The sequence below is a fragment of the Carassius auratus genome, chromosome 18, assembly GCF_003368295.1.
Source record: "Carassius auratus strain Wakin chromosome 18, ASM336829v1, whole genome shotgun sequence".
Lineage (NCBI taxonomy): Eukaryota > Metazoa > Chordata > Actinopteri > Cypriniformes > Cyprinidae > Carassius > Carassius auratus.
Genome location: NC_039260.1, coordinates 12,837,785 through 12,862,389, shown reverse-complemented (window position 1 = coordinate 12,862,389; position 24,605 = coordinate 12,837,785). Strand labels below are relative to the sequence as shown.

Sequence of the window (24,605 nt, the reverse complement as noted above, 5' to 3'; positions counted from 1 at the left end):
TTCACTGAAGGCCTGATTCAATCATGTCACATTTAGACTGCTATATACGGACAATTTGAAGCCAGAGCTAATTTTACATGGGGATACTGAATCATTTTTCATTCTACATTTGTTGTTTTAAGAAACCAAGCAATGAGTATTTGCAAAGTTTAACAGACTATTTAGTGCTCACTGTAGCAGTAAGACTTTACGTATAAATGATATTTAAGCATGAAATGTTAGTGGTGTTTGTGCAAACCTCACTTATACAATGCTAGATTCTTGTAAGCTCTTGCCAGGGTGCTACTTTTTAGCTATTATCATATTTAGTCAACCTTCTTCTGTTTTTATTTAGTCTAGTTTTAGGCGATGAAAACTTAGTCACATCTTCATCATGCTGTATAATGGTGAAACTGAGACAAAATAATTTTTGCTCAAAATTATAATGGCAATGATTGTTGTCATTTGAAAAATTCATTTATTGCATTTTCACCAGTAAGCACAATCCAACAGAATGTGAACTTGTACACATGTAGTGTACGGATTTACTAAAGGCTAATTAATATATACATTAATAATACATTAGTATATATACTGTACACTCTCTCTGTCAACATTATGAAAACTAGTAAAATGAAACAAAAAATATTGTATTCCTAATAATAATTCCTAATTGCTATAATGTTTCTCTATAAAAAAACAAAAAAAACAGTAGTTGAGTAAGTGTTTTTTATTTTTATTTGGTGATTTCAGATCATCATCAGCAGTTCTGCAATTAAGTGTAAGCGTGTGTGCACGGTTGCCAGATTGCAAAAATTAAGCGAAAAACCGGGCAGAAAATGTATGTTGATATCGGTCAACTGCACACATCAAAGCTCATGTAGTAGGCATATAATGTTTTTCTCCTTTTTTTTTTTTAAATGAAAATAAAGATTTTTGTATAGTTTTTAAAATACATTTTAGTCTTGTCTTTTATCGTCAACGATATTGCATGTTGCTGTACACACACTTATCGTTTATTGACCTTAACTGTCATGCGATGTCAACAAACATTCTTTGTCATAGTTTTCGTTAATGAAATGAACTCTACTGTGGCGTTGGTCAAGCAGTGCCTTTTTCTGCTACAGTGATGGAAATATTTAGTTTTATGAGCAGATTCCCTCACGTATAAAGGCTTTGTTACTATATGATCCGGACTCCATGCTTTGGAATGGTGTTAATCTAACAGACCTGACATGTGATCCGACAGCATGATAACAGCATCATATAATAGACTCATAAACCCTCACTGACCTTTGCACATGTCATGTTATCTCCGCACAGAGACGAGTCGGATCATCCAGACCAAGTGAACGTTTCTGAGAAACTCAAGCAGCAGGCTGTTCCTCAGACCAACCACATCAACAGCTACGTGATTCCAGAGCCCGAGGTCATCCAAAGTGACGGGCTGCTGGAGGAGAAGCAGGAAGGATCTGTCGGAAAAGTGGAGATTCAGGTTGCTCCAAGAGAGATGGAGCCGGCGAGGGGTAAATCTCCAGCGAGCAGGATAGTGGAGGTGGAGGTTTTAGCTCCAGGGTCGACACCAGCATCCCAAGTTCCCTCTCGAGCTCCTTCCAGGGCCGTCTCGACCCCGCCAGTGCTGAGGAACGGTACACCCGTAGAGCAGAACGGAAAGCCTGGGTATCAAAGGGGGCCTACACCATCTTCTCAAACTCCTGTTCAGGTACAGAGGAGGAGTGCACTGGAGAAGGTGGAGAACTGGGTCAAAGTACAGAAGGAAGAACGCCAGGGGTGAGTATATAAATCTGTCGCGAATTTTTAAGCAGGCGAAATTCAAAATATGATACTTTTCTTACCGTTCGCGCCATGTAATGATATAGCAGAAGTAGTTAGAGTAGTATGGTGGTATGCTTCTCTCAATTCAGCCACTGACACAGAGTCGGATCTTACTGTGGAGAGTCATGGGATATATCGCCTCCAAGTGGTGGAAATCTTAATCATCAGCATCATGACAGAAAACAGCACCCTAATTTTCAGTTTGTCAAGTAGACATGAAATACCATTCACATTTCATTTTACTTTTGTAATGTGAAATGCATATCAATGAATTTTAACAAGTCTTGCACTTTTTTTTATTGTGTTTGAGATGTGAAAATTGGAAAAGTTGGAAAAACTATTTGATGAAACAAGACATTTTATGTTCTTTAGAATAAAACAAACCAATCCCTCAGTAAGACTAGGGTTGCTTATTAAAAGTAAATCCACCATAATAAATATTTTTCATATGGAGGGCCAGTGTACTCTTAATTAAATAAATAATGAATTCAATAAACAACAATTAAATGTATCAGTTAGGTCTGAAATAATTATATAAATATTAAATAATTCATTATGAATTAAATATTAATTCAAATAATTAATAAATCAATAATTAAATGTATCCATTTATTTAGCAAAAAGCATGAAAACACAACCTTTATTGTTTAAATATTTCACAATATCCTCTTTTACACACTACTGCTGTTTAAAGATCTCTTTTTCACAATAAAATTAGCTTTTTCAAAAAGTAGTTTATCTTAAAATAATATAAAATATTATTAATAATGTTATTAATATATATGTTATTAATATATTATAAGTAATATAATATATTTAAAAATCTTACTGATTCTAAACTTTTGAACGGTAGTGTACATAGTGTGTGTGTATGTATATATATATATATAATAATTTTTTTTTTTAATTTTTATTAATTTCAATTCATTAAAATTTTGGAATCAAGTTTAATATCCCTTAACATCAATTTATTTTGTCCAAATAATTTTTTTTTTAATAATAAATAATCTGGTTATCACAGGTTTGTATCTACTGATGGCACAATTCCACGTCGAACCCCTTCTATTCATCCGAAGTATGGCACAATAGACAAATACCAGTCTTTACCAAAGACCCGCCAACTGCAAAGCCCACCCACTGCTCGCCGTCAGTTGACCAGTGAATACAAGTATTCCCATGACCGGCTTAATCACTTCCAGATGACCCACGGCCACAGCCAGCGGCCTGCGACGCACGACAACACGGTGTGGCAGCTCTACGAATGGCAACAGAGACAGCAGTATCGCCACGGCAGCCCCACGGCCCCCGTGTACACTCCCGCTCCAGACTACTCCACCGCCGTATCCTCCACCAGAGTCAACTCAGACATTGCTCGCTCCATTTCCGTACCTCCGACCCTGGCAGACATCCCTCCCCCCGGTCCTCCTGGGCCCAGACTGCTGTCTCCACGTAGACCCCACACACCTGCAGAACGGGTTACAGTCAAACCTCTGGAGGACAGGCCCACCGTGGAGGTGCCTCCATCAAACTCTCCTCACCGTCGACGCTCCTATAAGGTCAGTGGGTGACAACAACAACCACCCTGTTCATCCATAACAGCACAATCCACAGTAGTAGTGTTAAAAAAACATATCAAGTATTCATCTCAAGTTTTCACCCAGCAAGTATTAAGCATTAAATCCAAATATTTTTTTGTATGTACTGTCATTTTTATGTCTTTACAAGTCATTCAATAGGGATGGATTAAGTTGATCATAAATAATAAATGCAGACAATTCTAAACTTTTGTAGTGTAGATAGTATTATTATAGTGTTATATATTGATAAGCATGTGTTTTTGATGAAATATTTTGTTTATCTCTTTTCATTTTTATTTTATTTTTTATCATTCTGCAGTCAGCCACGATAGAAAGACGCTCAATGCCTCCATCCGGCTACATCACACATACAGTCAGTGCGCCCAGCCTGCATGGAAAAACAGTAAGACATTTTTTTCCACACAACTAAAAAATATTAAGCGATTAAAAAATACTTTTACATAAAATTTTAGTTAAGTTAATCTGTTTTGTGCTGCTATTAACGAGTCTGTAAGATATCAGCAATTAAAAAAAAAAAAATGACACCCAAAAAACCTTTGCTGGTGGAGCCAGTCCTCTTCTTTTCGTGGCTCTGATGGGCATTTGTGTAAATAATCTGATCACACAACTCTCTCTGTCCTGATCGTACCCTCACAACCTGTGGTCCAGCCGGAGGAGCTCACACTTCTCCTCATCCAGTTACGGAGACACCAGGCCGTGATGGCAGGGGTGCGCAACAGTGCGCTGGCCCACCTCCGGCAGGTGTCCCGGGTGAAGGTCAGGGCTCGGCGTGCCTCTGCTGCTGTTATTTACCCGCCTGGCTCCCTGTAGCTCCCTTGGCTTTGTTACATGATGCTTCTTTGTAGCGTAGCATGGCATGTCAAGCTTAGGGGCTGTATCTGGCTGTCCCACCATCGGCATGAATTGTATATGCAACCGGTCTGAGGCGTTATGCATACATGAGTATGCTTTGCTGTTGCTCCAAAGTTTGAAAATCCAAAGATCAAAAATGTTTGCTTGCATGAAGTAGGTGTACGCTGGAGTCTGTGGTCCCCGTGAAACCTTATTTAAAGTTCTGGTTGCAGGATATGCGTAGATTATTTCAACAGTAATGTCATAATAATCATGTTATGTTATTGGTTTGTGTGCAAAAGTATGTCGATCTAAGTGTAATTACATTGGTTTGTACTGAATGCTTTGGCATCGAGGACTGAGGTAATGTTAAATGATTATTTGTTAACACCTTACAATGAGGTGTCATGAACTAACAATGAGCAATAAATTTTTACCCTGGGAGGTGTTAGTTCATAATGTTCATGTTAGTTCACATTAGCTAATGTTAACAGTTACAACATTTGATCATTAGTAAATGTTGAAGTTAACATTGATAAAGATTGATAAACACTATAGAATGTTTAAAATCACTTTAATGACGTTCCAAACCCATAAGACCTTACTTTATCTTCGGGAAACAAATTAAGATATTCTTGATGAAATCCGAGAGCTTTCTGACACTGCGTAAACGGCAATGCAACTGAAATGTTCAAGGCCCAGATCAGATCAGATTTCATCAGAATATTTAAATTTGTGTTCTGGAGATAAACAAAGGTGTTACGGATTTGGAACGACATGAGGGTGAGCAATAAAGACAGAATTTTCATTTTTGGGTGAACTAGCCATTTAATTGTTAGTTATATAATGTGGTTAACTAATGTCAACAAATCAAACCTTGTTGTAAAATATTACCAAATTGTTTCCAGCCTAATGTCAATGTAACACACTCAGAAAAATTCTTAATCTATACTTTTGTTTTGTTTTCCTGCAAAAAATAAATAAAAGAAACATTCCTAAAACAAACATAAATTTAATTGAGAAGTGAAATCACATAATATATTGATTAATACATATTTTTGTTTTATGCTTAGGTTAAGGATTAAAATATATTTTTAGGCTTATGCTTAAAACAAACACTATTTGCAGCCAAAGGGAGAAAACTTGGTTTATAAAAGTATGTTCAATGAAATATACTGTGTAATTTCTTACTATCTTACAAAACATTGCTTTTTTAAGTAAATCTCCGCTACTGTTCAAAAGTATGGGGTGAGAGCAACTAATGAAGAAATTAATTATACTGATTAAAAGTAAGAGTAAAGACATTTAAAGTGTTACAAAAGAAATACTTTTGTTTTGAGCTTTCCATAAAAACAAAAACAAAAAAGCTGCAGTCCGTAACTTTTTTTGTGTGTTCAGTATGTGTATAGTAAGAGAGTACACCATGCATCCCTATTCCAAACTCTATTTTTAGCTTGTCCTGAATCACTACGGTACACTATAATAAGTGTTTATATTCTGACTATTTAAGACTGGTTCGGGTGGGTACCGCTGCGGAGGAGTCCAGTACCTGCATGATTTGCCATAGACAGACACAAAGAGAGGTAGCTCCGGCTACAATGTTCTTCCGCAAGACGTAAGCAGATCTGCTTATTAACAGCTAGAGTGCCAAAAGTTACGGACTTCAGCTTTAAATAATTTATTAATCACAGAATCAGCCTATTAAAATGATTTCTGAAGGATCATGTGACACTGAAGATTGGAGAAGTGACTGCTGAAAATTCAGCTTTGCCATCACAGGAATAAATGACATTTTCAAATATATTAAAATTGAAAACAAAACTGGACTGTATTTTGATCCAATAAATGCGGCCATTGGACATAATAGACTTCTTTTGAAAGCATTTAAAAAATCTTGCCACCCCCCCTCAATCTTTTGAGCGGTAGTGTGTATAGCGGTCACTTGCATGTAAATGCGAAACAGTGTTCAACAAAGGAGTCTGTGGGGTCAAGCCAGTAGTGTGATATGTGTAGTTTGTCCCAAAGCTGACACACAAGGTGCATAGCCAGCTATTGCTTCAGTGCTAGTGCGGTGTTACACTAAAGTGTGTGGTGGACAGATAAAACAACTCATAAGTGTTTCCTGCTACTTACAGGCTGATGACACATACATGGACTTGAAGAAGGACCTGGAATATTTAGATCTGAAGGTGGGACCCCTCCATATCTCTCTTATTCCTGTCTTATCTTTTTCTTAAACCTTCTGTATTAACACACTAACACAGCACAGAAAGCTCACTTGGGTTGAGGAATCATTTCAGAGATTGATTATATTTAGTATGATAACTTTGTGGCGTAATCAGGAATTATAGAATGGGAGTGGTACGGATAATGATCCAGCGTATATGAGGCTGGTCCTTCTTTGACTGTAACTGTCTGTCTCCGTTTGCCACAGATGAAAAGTTTAGAGCCATTGATCCTCATGGTTCACAGTGTGTTACAAACCTGCACTGCGGGGGGTTTGAGACCGCTCTGGAACGTAAGCACTGTCGGCATCCAGAGTGTGCACATTCCCATTGCTTTACACGGTGCACATAGCTTTGTGTTGGCACAAGCCTGGCACCTGCACGCCTATCCTCCCTGCCTTCTGATATGTTGTGCTGTGGGTATGTGTGATTGGGTCAATGAGACGGCAGGTCTGGATGGGACGGGCAAGCTCAGTGCATGTGCAGGGAATGATCCACATTTAGCCAGCTGATTCTCCAATGCATTCTGTTTCTTTCTTTATCAACCTATTTATCTCATTAAGATGATATCTAGTAATGATGTGTAGATTTCTAGATCATCTGTATGTTGTAGCAGTAGAGTATTCCTCTGAAACTTCCCGTAAGGCCTCCAGTGTCAGTGTTGGGGAAAATACTTCTTAAATTCTTAATTCCTCTTGAAACGGTTATTCAGAAAATTTACTAGCTTCACAACAAGCTGCGAACAAAATGTAGCTAACTACATTGATGGGGGCAGTTTTCAATTATATAATTATCAGAAATGATGATATAGTTTAAAACAATAAACTTAAACAGCACTGTAATTTCTGTAAACTGTCATTCAAAAGTTTGGAGTCCGTAAGATTTAAAAAGTGCATTAAATTGTTATTAAGATATTAAGTAGCAGAACTGTTTGCAGCATTGTTAATAATAAGAAATCAACACATTAGAATGATTTCGTAAGGATCATGTGGCTGCTGAAAATTCAGCTTTAAAAAAAAAAAATTTGTTTCAAATTGTAAATGTAAAATGTTTAATTAAATTATAAATTGTAATATTTCACAGAATCAATGCTTTACTAGGCTACATTTTAATCAAATAAATTCAGACTTGGTGGGCATAAACATAAAAAAAAAAAAAACATGCTTTAGTTGTACTGTCTACAAACTTTTGAAAAGCAGCATTACTAAATCAAAAACAGTGCTAAATGTATTTTTGTTTTTTTTGCTTTTTATTGTTAAAAAAATATACTAATAACTGTATATCACTACAAAAAGAAGACATAAAATGCTGGTTTTAATTATTGAAAACTGTTTTTGATCAATGTCATTTAAATGAATCACCCAGATGATTTAAATTAGCCTATCCTGTTACTATTTGATAGAAAGAAACATTTAAGTTTGACTCTTCTCACTTGGTTGCAAGTCTATGTGTCAAATAATGTGAAAATAAAAAAGTACACTGTTTTGAAACCAGCTAAGCAAAGTTGTAGCTTTGCTATTTTAAGTTAGTTCCTTCCCCACACTGTCCAGTTCATCGTTGTCCAGAGCTTGGGTTTCTTTTATGAGTTTACCATGCAGTGTTTTTGGTGGAGGCTTTATTTTAGACATTTCATTTATGTCCCACAGCTGTATTCTTTTGGCATGAAGATCGTGAGACACCATCCTGCCATTTTGCTTCCAGAAAGCTTCAGCTCCTACATGTGTGCAATAGAAATGAAGAATAATGCCTCAAAGCTTCACACTGTGACTTTTAGTACAGTGGCCATTGTACTGTACAGTGCTGGTCTTGCTTTGCTTGTGCTGAATAGTTGTGTTTCTGTCTCTGGAGCACTAAGACAAGAAAGCTTTTTCTGTTAACTGTCTAATAGGTGAGTGGGACAGAGACTCTGAAAGGACGGCCGGCAAAGCCAGTGAAGGTGGCAGAAAGTGATGTAGATGTGAGTATAGAGGACAAATCAGTGTCTTACTCTTTAATTATGTATTGCTATACACAAATCAACATTATTTCATATTATTTAGCTAAATTTACTGCTCCATAATGCTCTGTTTGTTACTGCAGGTGACACTGAGTCGATTGTGTGAGCAAGACAAAATACTGCAAGAGCTTGAGTTCAGACTCAGTGGACTTAAGGATGATAAGGTGAGGCAAATTTGACTTTTACCTTGATCTTGTTGTTATGGGGCATCAGTGTTGTTATCTTCGCTCTTTCTTTCTAGGACAAGCTTGAGTCTGTTCTGGATGTGTCCCACCAGCAGATGGAGCAGTACAAGGATCAGCCGGCTCATGCAGAGAAGATCGCCTACCAGCAGCGACTTCTTCAAGAGGACCTGGTGCATATTCGAGCTGACATGTCTAGAGTTTCAAAGGTGAGTAGATTATGTGGTGTAGTCCTACAGTGCTTCCCATCTCCATTCATCCATATAATATAATATATATATCCATTCTCCAAATCGCTTGTCATAGGGGTCCAAGTAATATAATATTTAATGTAATTTGTAATAAGTAAATAATAAGTAAACTGATTTGTTGGTGTGAAATAAGCTTTAATTGTTCATATATTTGTGTTGTTCAGGAGATGGAGAGATCGTGGGAGGACTACAGCAGGCTGGAGCAGTCAGTGGAACAGCTGAGGGACGTCCTGCAGACTCAGATGAATCTCTGCACATCACCTCAGGTCTTTTTTTCTCTCCATTTCTGCATTCTTTTTTATAGTCCTGTCTTTTTTGCTATCATGATTTTCTCTCACCTATTTGATTAGCTGACTTATTCATTTTTTACAGAAAAATATGCAGTCAGCTTTACTTAGAATAAGTTATTTTAGTGACATTGAAATTAAAGGTTCTGGCATGAAACGCTAGATGGCGCAGTCCAATAGATCTAACTCAATATGACATAAGGACATCATTATCACATCACAGCTGATTGGTTCTCTCCTGTATCGGTAAACAATGAGTTTGTTGCTCAACATTCAGATATTTGGCTAATGCTTGTGGTAGCAGTTGCAGCACACTTCAGAAAGCCTCCACCTTCCCCAGCTCCACCTGTATAGATCTGCTTTGGCTTGATCATGTATGATATGTGGGTTATTTACCTATGTTTTATGTGCAGCAGCAGTATTTCTTGTGGATGTATTGGCAGTAGAAGTACTTGCTCTGCAGCAGCAGCGTAGCAGATCTGTTCTGCTAAAACCAAATACATTAACAGTCATGTACATTACTATGCTAAACCCTCCAAGAGTTTTCATGACAGAAATACTATTATGTTTTCTTAATACTTTAAATTAGCTTTTAATTTTATATTTTCTTCTGTAGTTTTTATTAGTTTTGGTAATTAGTTTTAGTTTATTGTGCTCAATTCATTTTAGTTCTTAAGCTTAAACTAAATGTGAATAAGAAATGTTGACTTGGCCAGAGCTGGGTAATAACGGATTACGTGTAATCTGGATTACATATTCAGATTCTTAAAATTAAGTATTTGTAATTAGATTAAAATACATTTTAAAATACTCATAATCAATCTGCAGTTACTTTTTTATTGATTAATTGATAAATTATTCAGGATTTATAGATTGTTCCTAATTCCTTTTTTTTTTCATCTTTTAAATGTTCCTTTCTAAAATAGCCAACCGCTTGTATACCATCATAGAGTCTTTCAGTTTGATGGACATTCACACAGAAACAAGTCACTGACCACTGGATTTACAAGAATCATCTCTGGTTTAAGAACTGTTTCAACATCGCATCGACTACTGAAGAACACATTCTTTTTTATTTGAATAATCACTTAGTAGGTTATTTGGCCATGTATTACTGTGTTCTTTGGAAGGCTTTTTTCTTTCAAACACATTAAAAGGCACAAATTCATGTGTGTACACCAAGAATGATAACTATATCAGCATCCACACCAACACACGCTAACATTGTTTATCATAAACATGCACAGCAGTTAATCACATTCTGCTTTAAATACATAAAGTCATCGGATTCTAATGGGTTGTCAATGTTTTTTGTTTTTTTTTAAGTGCCACTAGCGTAAACTTAAATCAATTTTTAAAACTATATATTTATTGTTATAGTTGGTGTGAACAGGCCTTTACTTTTTTTCAAGTAATTAATTGTTTTTATGTGGTTTTAGTGATAATAATCCTGGATATAAGAATAAAAATAGCATATGAATAGGTGTTTTTTTTTTTCTAAGGAGAAAAATCAGTTGAGGAGGGAGCTCTGGAGGATAGAGGATGTGATGACCGGACTGAGCTCATCCAAAGAAACCTTCAAAATCACCATAGACTCAGTGAAGAACCCAGGTAAGAATGGACTAGTTAGTTGGAGTCAATGAACCTACTACAGAGCTTGCTCTTGTTAATATAACAGTATGTAACTCTTGCATTTGTGCTTCTCAATGTTTGTGTCCAGAGAGAAAACTTGTGCCTTCAATGATTGAGTCGACAGTGCCCTCTCGGTGCATGACCCCATCCGCAGTCGAGGTACGGTCACCCCAACGCAGTCTTACCTCCAGTCCCTTATCACTGCCCATGTACAATGAAGATCTTCAGCATCCTCACTCTGTGCCAAAATGGGTATGTATTGCTTGACTGGTGCTGTTCTTGAAATTATTGTACTGTAAGGTACTTTAAACAAAAGACCGTTGCTAAAGCCAAATAATTAACAATACTTAATGGTTTACTTAATTGCATGATATTGTTTTTTAGGAAGAGGATGATGCTCCACCCAGACCACCTTTGCCCCTCCTCTATGATGAGGACACACCCCCTGTTGTCCCGCCCCTACCTAAAGAGACATCGGTCATCAGACACACCTCTGTCCGTGGCCTTAAACGACAGTCTGATGAGAGGAAACGAGACCGAGAAAGCAGCTATGTGAATGGAGACTGCAGGGTAATTTTAACTCCTTCATGAAGGTCATTGTTATTGTAAAGTTAACAATGAACCTCACTCTTAACATCAGTGTTGTCATTGTTAACTGAAACTAAAACTATTCAATGTTGTTTTCAGTCATTTAAATAATGCTGAAATAAAAAAAGAAATCTATATATACAGTGAACAAAATTATAAACACAACACTGAGCTGAACTCAAAGATCTAAGACCTTTTCTATATACACAAAAGGCATATTTCTCTCAAATATTGTTCACAAATCTGTCTAAATCTGTGTTCGTGAGCACTTTTCCTTTGCCGAGACAATCTGCAGACCAATGACTCATGCCATTCCAAACCCGTGGAATGAATCTTCGGAGCACAGTTTAAGATATTTTAGATTTAGTCCAAGAGCTGTCAGTCCCTCCATTGAAGCTGTGTGTACGGTATAATGTCCATGTCCAGAAAGGTAATAAAACATCATCAAAGTAGTCCATGTGACATCAGAGGGTCAGTTAGAATTTTTTGAAGCATCGAAAAATACATTTTGGTCCAAAAATAGCAAAAACTAAGACTTTATTCATCATTGTCTTCTCCTCCGGGTCTGTTGTGAGAGAGTTCAAAACGAACGAATCATTTGATGTAACCAGATCTTTTTGAACCAGTTCACCAAATCGAACTGAATCGTTTAAAACGGTTTGCGTCTCCAACACGCATTAATCCACAAATGACTGAAGCTGTTAACTTTTTTAATGTGGCTGATACTCCTTCTGAGTTCAAACAAACCAATATCCCGGAGTAATTCATTTACGCAAACAGTACACTGACTGAACTGCTGTGAAGAGAGAACTGAAGATTAACATCGAGCCGAGCCAGATAACGAACGAAAGAAAGATTGACTCGCAGTTACTGAATAATTAATTCGTTATTTAATTTAATGACCTAATGTTTTAACACCATCCGTGTAACCATTACATTTTAGTCTTTGCATTGTGATTGATTATTCTGCAGTTAGGATGAAATGAAATGTTTGGGCTTTAGGTGGAACTGCGGTCTTATCTGAGTGAACCAGAGCTTCCCGGAGCAGGAACAGATCAAGTGGACCGAGGCTACCTGACTCTTCAACGAAGAGGTGAAATATTACTAAAGGTTATCTTTAAGACACATGATGCTTTTAGTGGTAAAATGCAATTTAACAAGTTTTAATACCAGTATACCTAAAAACAAAAACAAAAAAATTTGTGATCACTTAGGTCTATCAGGCTCTTCATCCAGAATTAACCAGTACGGTGTGACTTCCTATTCACTAAGGAGAGCAGATTCAGCGTTTTCGACAACAGTGAGCACCTGATTACTGTAGAAATTATTCTTCATTTAACTATTTAAATATATATATATATATATATATATATATATATATATATATATATATATATATACCGTATTTTCCGGACTATAAGTCTTATAGTCATGTGCGACTTATTTATCAAAATTAATTTGACATGAACCAAGAGAAATAAACAATGAGCAGCATAGAGCGCCCTCTGGCGGCTGTAGACGGTAATATTTTCTCTTGGTTCTTGGTTCTTAATAAATGTTACTTATAGTCCAGTCCTCATCATGATGTATTTTTGGACTGATGCGATTTAGACTCAGGTGCGATTTATAGTCCGAAAAATACGATATATATATATATATATATATATATATTAGATTTTATCTATTTTATTTTACATTTGTGATTTTTTTTATGTTATGTTATCATATTATCCTATTCAAAATGATGTCATAATTAATTGAATAGAATATAAATAAATATTATACCATGTGTGTGTGTGTGTGTGTGTGTGTGTGTGTGTATATATATATATAAATATAAAACTTTTTTTTTTTTTTTTTTTTGCTTGTGGTCCTGCAAACAGTGTAACAGTTATCCTTGTGCATTGTGGAAATTTTTTCTAATATTTTTTAAAAAGCTAAAATTCTCTTAGCCATCACAGCTTACAGTAGCTACATGTAAAAAGTTGAATCTTTTTCCTTTCCCATGTAGGAGAGACCAAAGAGTGCCTTGGAGCGGCTGTGTTTGGGAGAGTCTCAGCCTGATCACCCGCCGCAGAGAGGGAGGATGAGTGCGGAGGAGCAGCTGGAGAGAATGAAAAGGCACCAGAGAGCTCTAGTGCGCGAGCGCAAACGTAACTTGAGTCAGGGTGAGCGACAGCCCGTGGGCTCCCGCACCTCCACTCGACCAGTCAGCTCTGACCCAGGATCAGTACGTTACTCGCTTCCAAATAAACACAGGGACCCTCGCTATGGCCCTCCACCATAAGGCCACAAAGCTAACATGCTAACAAAGCACAGTTTTACATTGACAGGCCATGGGGTGGGGGGGGCATGTGCTGTGGGTGTATTTAAGGATTGGCCAGAATGTGGACAGACACATGGAGAGTTACAGTCCTGAACTGGCTTCCTGGCTTCTCCTGCACAGACTTGTGAATATATTCGAATGTGAAGAGAAATGGATAACACTATTGACTGCCTTTCTGATCTCTCACAATGGATTTGAAACATTTTTTTATGCCTGTTTTCTCAAATGTTAATTCACTAAATTATTTATTAGAATCTATATATATATATATATTTTCTGAAATAATTTGTAAAGCTATATTTTATATGAACATATAATATGGTGGGAATTATTGACCCTGCTGCCTCGTATTAACAACAAATTAATTATTGTTGGTAATTAACTTGGTATGAAGGTGTTTCTGTGTGCAATCATTCTTAATCATCATCTCTTACAGAAGAATAAATCAATGAAGTGCCTCTTCATTCTAACCTGAACATCAGTGTCAGAAAATCCTGCTTCAGCTCAAACACTCTGAGATTGACTTCAAATGAAACTATGGAGTGCACCAACTTTGGTTCCGGAAGTAGTTTTACTATTCATTTTTCCAGTAGTGATTGTTAATATATATATTATGAATCAACAATTAAGTTTTGATTTATTTATGGTGAGAAGTTTACAAAATATCTTCAAGGAACATAATCTTTACTTAATATCCAAATGATTTTTGGCATTTATATATATATATACATATATATATTAGGGATGCACGATATTGGATTTTGGCCGATATTCGATATGCCGATATTTTCAAAATAATTTTGGCCGATGCCGATACCGATATCGATATATATACAAATATATACTGATATATTTAAACTTTAATTTTACTGAAGAGAAATCCATGTATCTCTTCTGTACTGATTCTACCATAAATTTATTATTTTACAAATGTAGACAGACATTCACATCTGAAAAACAGGTCAATTATTTCACTTGGAGAATATCGGTTTGGCTCATCGGCAGAAATATTCATATAGGTCGATACCGATACTGGTCATTTTAAGCTTTTATCGGCCGATACCGATATTGTGCCGATATTATCGTGCATCCCTAATATATATATATATATATATATATATATATATATATATATATATATATATATATATTAGTGCTGTCAAAATTAGCGCGTTAACGCATTCGATTAATTTGAAATATTTAACGCGTTAAAAAAAAATAACGCAATTAACGCGGTTGCAGTTTTTTTTTATTTCCAGTTGTGGCCTATGTGTGTTCAAGCTGCAAAGAAATATGGATAAGACCAAGGAAGGACTTTTAGACGGAAAGTTTCAGTATAAAACTCTGCCGGATTACTCTTCAGTCTGCCACAAGAAACATTACTCTTCATTCAGTCTGCCACAAGAAACAGCAACATTAAAATCATGAACTCAAATGTCATTGTTTAAATAAAAAAAAAAAAAAACAATGACTGTAACAGTGCGTAAATCAGACCTTTCTGTAACGCTAACGTTAATAAGCTTAAACGAAAATAAAGAAATAATTGTGTAGCGGAGTATTTTTTGTACACAGTGCCGCGAACTGTCAATCACTCCTGTGCGCGTGCATCACTGTCCTCCTCAGCTGCAGCAACTTGCGCTCTCTCTCTTCATCAAGCTTTAAAACAAAAAGGGTACAAAAAGATCATATTGTCTTTGTGCATAGGCTATAGATTAATTAGATAAATGAATATCTAAATTTGTGCCTTGCCGTCTACGGTATTTTTTTAGAACTTAGAAAAAAGATGCTGCAGCCAATGAGCATCCAGCGGGGGCTGCAGGACGACTCAACCTCCGCAGACAGTTTTTAATGTTTATCAGACAATAAATACTCAAGATTTTGCTTTAGTATAACTCACAACGAGTTTCACACACCTTCTCCGGCCACGTTGAGTTGTTGACACTTAACAGTGGGAAAAGCGACACATGCGCTATTCACTTGTATAACTTAAGGGTGAATGGGTAATGTAGTTTCTGCTCTGGGTGGGATGAATTAGGAAGCTTGCATTGTGAAGGGCGCTCTGAAAATCGGCAGTGCAGGTAAAAGATTAAAACCTCTATTAAAACAGATGTCCAAATGAGCGTACCGGTACGCTACAAGCACGTTCTGGGCGCACGGAGAGGTGGCGGTATGCTCAAGAGCTATATTTGGAAGTGGCAGTACTGAGTACCTGTGTGTACCAGCCCACTTAAAGCACTGGCAATGACTATACTTTGGAATTTTTTTGCAGTCCACTTAGAATTCAACATGGAAATAATTTCTGTTTTTTATTGGCATTGATTGTTTTGAAATTCAAAGGGCACTTACATGCCTGTGTTTTTATTTCTGTAATAAATATGGCTTTCAAGCCAACAGTTAATTTGGAGGATATTGATGGTTTATTGCAGGTATGTTGTTTACATGAGAAAATCTGTGTTACAAGTTAAACAAAAATTCCAATAAACAATCATATTTTGAATTTAAATAGTTTATTTGTCTTGAGTTTACATTAATTATTTACATTTTACATTTACATATCCAAAAAGTTTCAGTCTTTTAATTGCGATTAATCGCGATTAATCGCGATTAATTTTAAAAAATTGTGCGATTAATTAGTTAATTTTTTTTAATCGATTGACAGCACTAATATATATATATATATATATATGTATATATGTGTATATATATATATATATATATATATATATATATATATATGTGTATATATATATATATATATATATATATATATATATTTAAAAAAAATAAAAAATTTTGACAAAATAGGCCTCATGCGATTCTCTGAATTACGGAGATTATTTTGCAGAATAATTGAAATTTAGTTTTTCACATGCAGGATTTCTGCTGTTAAAGAGGATTATTTCAAAATGTGTTGAAATAACTTGAAGTAAATGGCTTCAACAAATCATATTCCATTGCTTAATAACCTCTTAGCTCACAGTAGGTCTGTCTTTATAAGTTATTTGATAAAAATCTATTCCTTTATGGAGAAAATGAATGGGATTGTTACTTTGGAACCCAGCTGTTGCACTCTATTGTCCATTTAATGTGGCCATGAGAGCTTGCACTCACTTAGTCAGTCGTTTTGTTAGCTAATTGCTAATGGTAGGAAAAAGCATTTGAGCCGGACCATCGTGTCTTGATTAGCAAGCATTATTTCTGAGTCGGTGGGTTCAAAAGTAGTGCTTAACCACCTCTCAATTTACTGCAATCAGAGTAATCAGCAGGAGCTGCCTGATATTTGGGTTTTCTTTGCTTAAAATCACCTTTGTCTATTTTCTTTTCTAATTATGCTGCACTCAAAGGTGTTTCTGTTGCTCACTGACTTCTCACTTAATGACTGGTTACATCAATGTTGAGGGTTGCATTTGGGAAATACATTTCCAATCAAGCACTTAAATCAATTGGAAACCCATGCAATACTAAGTTCACATCTTTCTGAGTCACGCTGCACATCGCCTCGTTGTTATGTTTCATGGGACAATTAACATGTAGATTCTTTATTAGATAGTTATAACTACTATCAGCTATAAACCTAAAAAAATAGGATGAGCAACAATGGTTTTCATATTACAGCAGTTAAAAACTACATTACTCACAGTTATCTTAGGAAAAATATCTATTCGTTCTAGACTACTAACACCAATTCCAGTTTGGCTCACTCAGTGAAAACTGAAAACGTTCACCCACTTCTCTAAAAATCACGGTGATGTTTTATTGTTGTTTCACTAACAGCTGCCAATCAGACTGGTGTAACATTTTACTAACCCTAGTTTCAAACTGACAAACTTGACATCATTGATTGATACAAACTTTCCACGTAACCGTTTTTATGGCCAAAATACCCCATAAATTAAAATAGTTTGTTAGCTTTGAGACCATCTGCATGCTGGTGTGCTTTCAGGCCAAATGTACAATTTATAGACTTTCACTTCTGGAAAAACAGACCAAAAATATTAATGACTGGATTGAAAAACAAAACAGAGTGAGAATGTTCCTCAAACCTAATACTGTACCACCTGACTAGAGGAAAATCAATTCAAACTCAATAAAAGGGAATATGTAAGGCAAGATTTTTTCCTCGAACGCTCAACAAGGCTCTGTTTATTTAATCAAAATAAAGTAAAAACTGTAATATTATGAAATATTTATAGAATTTAAAGTAAGTTTTTGATATAATATAATTTAAAATGGCATTTGTTCTTGTGATGGGAAAATTCGGTAGCCATTAATCTTTTGTAACATTATAAATGTCTTTACTGTTACTTTTGATCAGCTGAATGTGAATAAAAGTAAACATTTCTTTAAAAAAAAATATATATATATTGGAATAGTATATCAATGCAAGACAAAAAAAAACAAAAAAACTTTCCACTCGTCAAGGCATTTCTTGGGGTCTTTAACCACACCATCACTGTTGACCTGTTTGTCAGTAGGCAGTGATGTTGTATGTTGTTATATGAACTGTATACAATGACAAAAAGAACCATTATTAATTATCAACAAAACTGTGATAGCAAACTAGCTGTAAGACAAATATAATATTGTGTACATCAGTACTCCAACCTCTGAACTCGAGTCTTTTTATCGTATTTTGTTCATTTTCTAATTCTGAGGTTTGCACTAAAGGCACAAATAAATCGAATTCTCTAAATACTGTTATTTCATTGCAGTGTTACTGTACTGTACTGTACAGTCTGACAGCTGAGTAATACATGAATGAGTGGGTTTGCATGGTTCTTTAATTGTTCGAGTTGATTGTAAGCCGTTTTGCATGGTTAGATGTATTCAACTACAAAATTCTATAGCATGTTCTAATTTGGTGATGGGTGTGATTTGTAATAGTGACACAATTGCTTAATTTCTCCTTTTTTTTCTTTTGACCAATTTGTCAACAAAACCAGGCTTTAATTGAAAGAAGTAGTTCACCCAAAAAATGAAAATTTGCATAAAACTTACCCTCAGGCCATCCAAGATGTAGATGAGTATGTTTCTGTTATATATACTGTATATTGCATCTCTTACTCATAAACTGAACCTGAATGGGTGCCGTCAGAATGAGAGTCCAAACAGCTAAAACAAAAACCAGCAAAATCTACAAGCCACACGATTTACACGACTTCATCAGTTAATGACTTCTGAACTGAACAGCTGCATGTTTGCAATAAACAAATGCATCTTTTGTGTTTTTGTAGAAGATAATTGATTATAGTCATGTGGATTACTAGTGAAGTTTTTATCAGCTGGTTGGACTCTCATTCTCACGGCACCCATTCACTGCAGAGGATCCATTGGTGAGCAAGTGATGTTATGTTAAATTTCTTCAAATTATCTATGTCTTGGATGGCCTGAGGGTAAATTTGAGAGTAAATAAATTTTTTTTTTTAATAATAAATCTATTTTCGGGGGGGTGAACTATTTCTTTAAGTGCAGGAGAAACTACAAAAGCATAAAAACAGCTGACTTAGTTGACTAAATATTAGTCATCTTTGTGATATGACAAAGATATTTTGTGTCTGACCCATGAGGTTTAGAATCCAGTATCAAGGCTCATTTCCACAGAAATTGGAGTGTGTGTTGCATAAATGCTGTACATTGTTGTCTTCGCCCTAGTAGGGATGGAAAAAAGTCATTGATTTGCAGCGACCGAAACAGGCCTTGTATGATGAATCACAGCGGCCGGGATCAGATGAATGGCTGACTGTTGAGGCCCGGCCAATGAATGCACAGGAGCTGGAGCCGGAGGTGGAGCCGGAGCCAGAGCCGGAGCCGGAGCTGGAGCCTGTGATCTTTGAGTTTGATCTTACTCGGGAGGTATAGTCAATTTTTTTACAAACCAAAATCACCTGATTCAATCCCCAGTTAGGTTATAACCCTGAAGTGTGAAATAATATTCAAAAAATGTCATCTTTTTAATGACTTTCACAGCACATATCATCTTACAGTATATAATAGAATATGGTGCTCAAATTCGAGGAGGGGAAAAAATTACTCAAGAGGCCCAAGCTAAGCAAAAAATATTAATTTGGTGCAGTTGCTGGTATTTATGACCAAAATGTAAGATTATATTCTGATGGTTTATAATGTAAATCAATAACAGCATAGCAGACTAAATATGTATACATGTTAATATCATTCATGTGATGAATGGATGATTAAATAAAGCCAAATAAAGATGTTTCAGTCCAGTTAAGTGTTCAACTTGAAATTTTATAAATATAAAAGTTCTTATATTCACTTTATAAAAAGTAGTTCACCACAAAAACATGTATTATATGACCTGAATCGGTTGCTAAAAAATATAAAAGATCAATCAGATGACAGAAAATATGTTCTAGATTATGAACAACAGATTTTTCAACAAAGTTTTGATTATGTTGATAACTTCTTATAAATTTAAATAATAAAATCACAAACGATACAGCTGGCTTTTTAGTGTTAAGGTTGATTCTAACTATTAAGGTGCAGATGTATGCATTATTTGAGAGATTCCTCTGTTGTCAGTTGTGTGTGCCACAGAAGGTGTCCATCCCAGAGCGCCTCATGGATGTGGAGTCGGATGAAGACCTGAGTCCAGAAGAGAAGGAGACTCGTTCTCGCACCGTAGCAAAGATAAAAAGCCTTCTGTCTAAGTCGAGGTATGGTGGGTGAATAAGACTTGTGCAGATGTAAGTGGATGATGTACTATGTTGTCTTCTGTTGTGGTATTTCAGTGGGAAGTCTATGGATGCTGAACTGGATGAAGAGCTGCAGCAGCAGGAGAGGATCATGAGCGTCCATCGAGCTCTCGCCACAGAGGCCTCCATCAAGAGGAAGCAGGTCACCGGTGAGACATTAACCAGCATCTCTGGGAACAGTATAATACTGTTTTATCTTACACAATGTCATCCTGGTATTTATAAGTGAAGTTTAATATCTTGTTTTGCAGCCAGAGCCATGTCTGAGTGCTAAATCGTGTCGAGAAGCTTTCTTGGGAACCCAAAGATCAATTGTTTTCTGTGTTTTTTTTGTACCTAATACATATTTATAATTCAGATCCAATCATTCAAGTTCTCTGTAGTTCAAACTTTTATATATAAGATTGTTTTTTATTAATTTTACTGGTGAGCACTTTGAAAGTTAAACTTTCAGTTTTACTATTCTGACATAGTTGATATTTTTATCACCATGTAATCATGACGTAAGGTACTTATACTTTTGCAGTGTTTTGTATTATGTATAAAAATATTAAATTTTATTTAGATTGTGGAGTACACTGCATTTCATTTCAGCAAAACTGAGTCTTTGTATATAGATTGATCATTACAACTTCACAATTTTCATACATTGAATGACAAGAGCTCAAGCTCTAAATAAAGTTTGTTTGCATAAATACGTATAAAGTTGTTTCCTTCTTATTAAATAATAATAAACGTTCCAGATATACCATAATTAAATTAGCATATTGTGTTTTCATCTGTTTGTAGATATGCAGTGCATGTTTTCATTGTATAACACTGACATCTTTTTTTTTTATGATCACAATCACAGATTTTTTTTTACTCTTTATTAATATTTTCCCACACCTTTTAATACACACAGTTGACATTTTGTTTGGAAATTTCTGTACCTCACTTTCCTGATAATTCTATAAAATTTTAATAACTCATCATGTGTGTATATGAAATCATAAGGGCTTAGTAGACTGAGACCAGATCTTCATATGAACTATGCCTTTAATTCATAAAGAAGGAACCATTCTCAACAAGACCAGACAAGTCTGAATAACTTGATGACAGACATAATTGCATAAAAAATTGAAACCGACAATTTTTCAATTTGAATGGAAATAAAAATGTGCTCTCTCTCTCTCTCGCTCGCTCTCAGTACCTCACTGCAGCATTTTAGGAGATCAAGAAATTACAACAAAAAACAATGCAATTTATGTGGATTTTACAAAAGCCATTTTAAAAGTCTTTTTCTTGTCCTCCTTTGAGTCTGTGTGCAGTTCCTGTTTCTCGGATTCTGTGTCGGATGAATGCGTTTTCTCCTCCTTGTCTGGTTTTGATGGTCGTTCAGGGGTCTTTTCTGAACTGTCTGACTTCTCGGGCACAGCGGCGCTCGCACTCTCAGCAGGTGGATCGGGCTGTGAAGAGGAAGCACAGCGGTTCACAATAAATCAACAACAGACCTGATCACGTGTGTTCACACAGTATATCTCAGTCAAAGCTTACCAGGAGTAATTCACAGTATGTTACTCTCAATTTATCAACAATATGTCAACCTGTAGCTTATAAGAAAGAGTTCTGACCTCACTGAAACCCAGTCCACAGTGTCTCCTATTCCTTCCTGATAACTTCCCATCCAGACCCTGCCGATACTGGTGCTCGAGCTCTGTGGTAATCTTCTGATCCTCTGCCCCTGCAGAAACACAATATACACAACTTCATTACAGACAGTTAAAGGCCATCAGCATTTCCCCATATTCCCAATGACGTTGATCTAACATTGATGGACATTCAAATTATCCCACAATAATATGTCTCCCAGATGGTTGTATATCAGAATAAAACTAGATTAAGATAGTTGTTTTATATTTTACAATTGTAGAATGCATTGTAACCTGGTCCTATGTGCACAATAAACAACCAGTGATTGCCTTAAAGGTCAGCGCATGTACTCTTTGTCTAGTGATCATTGTAGGGAAAAGGATATGTGGCGTACAGGATGTCATCTGATGGTCACAGGCTCCACACAAACAGGGATTTGGAAGTGTCTCATCCAACACAATAGGAGGTTACGATCACTTTTTGAACTGTCAAGGATTGAAATCCAGCAACCCTTCACTTCCGCCCCAGACTCACCGCTGCGGAAATGGGAAGTTGACTTGTGATCCCCAATAACAAGGCGTCCAGTGTGCTCTTTCTGCCAGTGCATGAAAACAATTGAAGCGAGAATGGGCGATAGTGGTTACGTTCAAATTACATAATTGTCTGAAACAAAGAAATGACTTTAATAGAAAGCAATGTACCTTTCCTGCTCCCATCAGCCTCAAAAACTTCTGCTTCCTTTCGTCTGTCCCTAAATCTGCTGATTCCCATTGTGCAGCTCCAGACTGCATAACAGGTCAAAACACATTCAGTTGAGCCATCAGGGTATTACAGAAAAGCATATACACTTAAATGTTTCTTTCTTTCTTTCTCTCTCTCTCTCTCTCTCTCTCTCTCTCTCTCTCTATATATATATATATATATATATATGTGTGTGTGTGTGTGTGTGTGTGTGTGTGTATGTATTAGCACACCACTTAAAATTAAAATGACATTTATATATATGAATGCAAATAAGCTTAACGTTAACAGACATAACCTGGAACTGAATTATCTGGTAACGTTACAGTTGTTATTATGCAAATAACTTATACAAATCTTCGTCACAATAATAACATTTAAAAACAGTTACAACATCATGTTAGCTAACAATGTGCTAATGCTGCTGGTTCACCAAAATGTCAGGTCAGATGTAGTAAATACAAAAAAATGCATGATGATGGAAACCACATACTTCATCTGGAGATGCGGGTCGTTTCGTGCCTTTACATGTTTCGTCTGAAGAACTCATGATTTTCAAAGATTCTGAACTACAGTGGTCAAACAAACATTCCGTGTGCCACCCTCCCTGCTCCAACGCTTTCTTCTTCTTTTGTTTTTTATTGCAGTTGGCAAACCAACTTAATTGTGCACTACCGCCACCGACTGGGCTGGAGTTTGAATAAGGAGATACAATTCTTTTTTTACATTCTTCTGGCTAAAAGTCTGTCTCCAAGAAACTTAAAGGGGGGGTGAAATGCTCGTTTTCACTCAATATCCTGTTAATCTTGAGTACCTATAGAGTAGTACTGCATCCTTCATAACTCCAAAAAGTCTTTAGTTTTATTATATTCATAAGAGAAAGATAGTCTGTACCGATTTTTCCCGGAAAAACACGAGCGCCTGGAGGCGTGACGTGTGGGCGGAGCTAAAGAATCACGAGCGCCAGTAAGCTTTGTTGAGCGCGTCTGGAAGCTGTGACACCGTGAGGACAAAACCAACCAAAACAAAGTTCCACTTTGTCGCCTTTTTTTTAAGCTGTACATGTGGAAAGTGCAGTTTGATGACAACATCGCACGTTGTTTACTTGATGTGCTTGCCAATAGCTAAGTTAACAACACAGAGATATTTGAAGCAGTTTTACTCACCGCATGTGGTTCCAACACACGATCATGACAATCTCGTTGAGATTGCATTATCCTTAAGAAATAAACGATGTGCAAATCCTGCTTCAAACTGGACCTTGTTTGTAAAACAAGCATCTTCGAAATGCAGGGGAACAAACACTTGCACAACTCCATGGATGCTCTGTAAAAATAAACTCCATCCACTGGTCCCTTAATGCTGTTTCTCTTTTGGTAATATGTGCTGGGTTGTCTTGCCCTGGCAACCAAAAACACACTCCTTTTGTGACATTTCGCGACGCTCTCGCTCTGATCAGTGAATGCATGTGCTCTCAGTGCTCTGCTATATGGGAGCGCGCGCTCTTCCGGCAGAATCGCCCTCAGGACCCATATAAGGAAATTCCGATCCATCTAACGTCACACAGAGCCATACTCGAAAAAAACGTTCCAAAATGTGTGACAAACCGGAAGTAGTATTTTTAGTATTTTAGTACAACTTAATTTTTGAAACTTTGTCCATGTTTAGCATGGGAATCCAACTCTTTAACAGTGTAAAAAACTCAGTATGCATGAAATAGCATTTCACCCCCCCTTTAATAAGAAATTGATAAATGTTACTGGATGCTTTCCTTACAAACCTTGC

General features: G+C 36.3%; 2 protein-coding genes across 12 annotated transcripts in view; one reads left to right on the top strand and one right to left on the bottom strand.

Moving 5' to 3' along the window:
- LOC113118487 (pleckstrin homology domain-containing family A member 7-like) overlaps positions 1–21,148 on the top strand; it is a 98,272-nt gene extending 77,124 nt beyond the window's left edge. For 6 of the 11 annotated variants that reach the window (XM_026287704.1, XM_026287703.1, XM_026287707.1 and 3 more), the window contains 20 exons: positions 1,303–1,770; positions 2,837–3,371; positions 3,712–3,795; positions 4,062–4,169; positions 6,380–6,433; positions 6,679–6,762; positions 8,358–8,426; positions 8,549–8,629; positions 8,707–8,856; positions 9,063–9,164; positions 10,688–10,796; positions 10,906–11,069; positions 11,202–11,387; positions 12,408–12,498; positions 12,620–12,705; positions 13,417–13,635; positions 19,387–19,584; positions 20,275–20,408; positions 20,484–20,596; positions 20,699–21,148. In XM_026287704.1, coding sequence (XP_026143489.1) covers positions 1,303–1,770; positions 2,837–3,371; positions 3,712–3,795; positions 4,062–4,169; positions 6,380–6,433; positions 6,679–6,762; positions 8,358–8,426; positions 8,549–8,629; positions 8,707–8,856; positions 9,063–9,164; positions 10,688–10,796; positions 10,906–11,069; positions 11,202–11,387; positions 12,408–12,498; positions 12,620–12,705; positions 13,417–13,635; positions 19,387–19,584; positions 20,275–20,408; positions 20,484–20,596; positions 20,699–20,721 — 3,058 coding nt within the window. In that variant the 3' untranslated portion in view covers positions 20,722–21,148. The remainder of the gene's footprint in view (positions 1–1,302; positions 1,771–2,836; positions 3,372–3,711; positions 3,796–4,061; positions 4,170–6,379; positions 6,434–6,678; positions 6,763–8,357; positions 8,427–8,548; positions 8,630–8,706; positions 8,857–9,062; positions 9,165–10,687; positions 10,797–10,905; positions 11,070–11,201; positions 11,388–12,407; positions 12,499–12,619; positions 12,706–13,416; positions 13,636–19,386; positions 19,585–20,274; positions 20,409–20,483; positions 20,597–20,698) is intronic. The other 5 variants (XM_026287711.1, XM_026287708.1, XM_026287706.1 and 2 more) reach the window with 4 other exon arrangements.
- A 159-nt stretch (positions 21,149–21,307) lies between these two features.
- Positions 21,308–23,470, bottom strand: LOC113118489 (small acidic protein). Its single transcript, XM_026287715.1, has 5 exons — positions 23,314–23,470; positions 22,781–22,864; positions 22,614–22,674; positions 22,061–22,170; positions 21,308–21,895 (listed from the first exon to the last, which is right to left on the bottom strand). The coding sequence occupies exons 1-5, from the start codon at positions 23,368–23,370 to the stop codon at positions 21,692–21,694; spliced, it is 516 nt and encodes a 171-aa protein (XP_026143500.1). The 5' UTR covers positions 23,371–23,470; the 3' UTR covers positions 21,308–21,691.
- Between the last annotated feature and the right edge of the window lie 1,135 nt (positions 23,471–24,605).

Coding starts and splice junctions, on each gene's coding strand:
- LOC113118489 (XM_026287715.1), bottom strand. CDS start 23,370: ATGAGTTCTTCAGACGAAACATGTAAAGGCACGAAACGACCCGCATCT. Junction 22,865..23,313: donor GACCCGCATCTCCAGATGAA/GTATGTGGTTTC, acceptor CCTGTTATGCAG/TCTGGAGCTGCACAATGGGA. Junction 21,896..22,060: donor GTGGACTGGGTTTCAGTGAG/GTCAGAACTCTT, acceptor TCCTCTTCACAG/CCCGATCCACCTGCTGAGAG.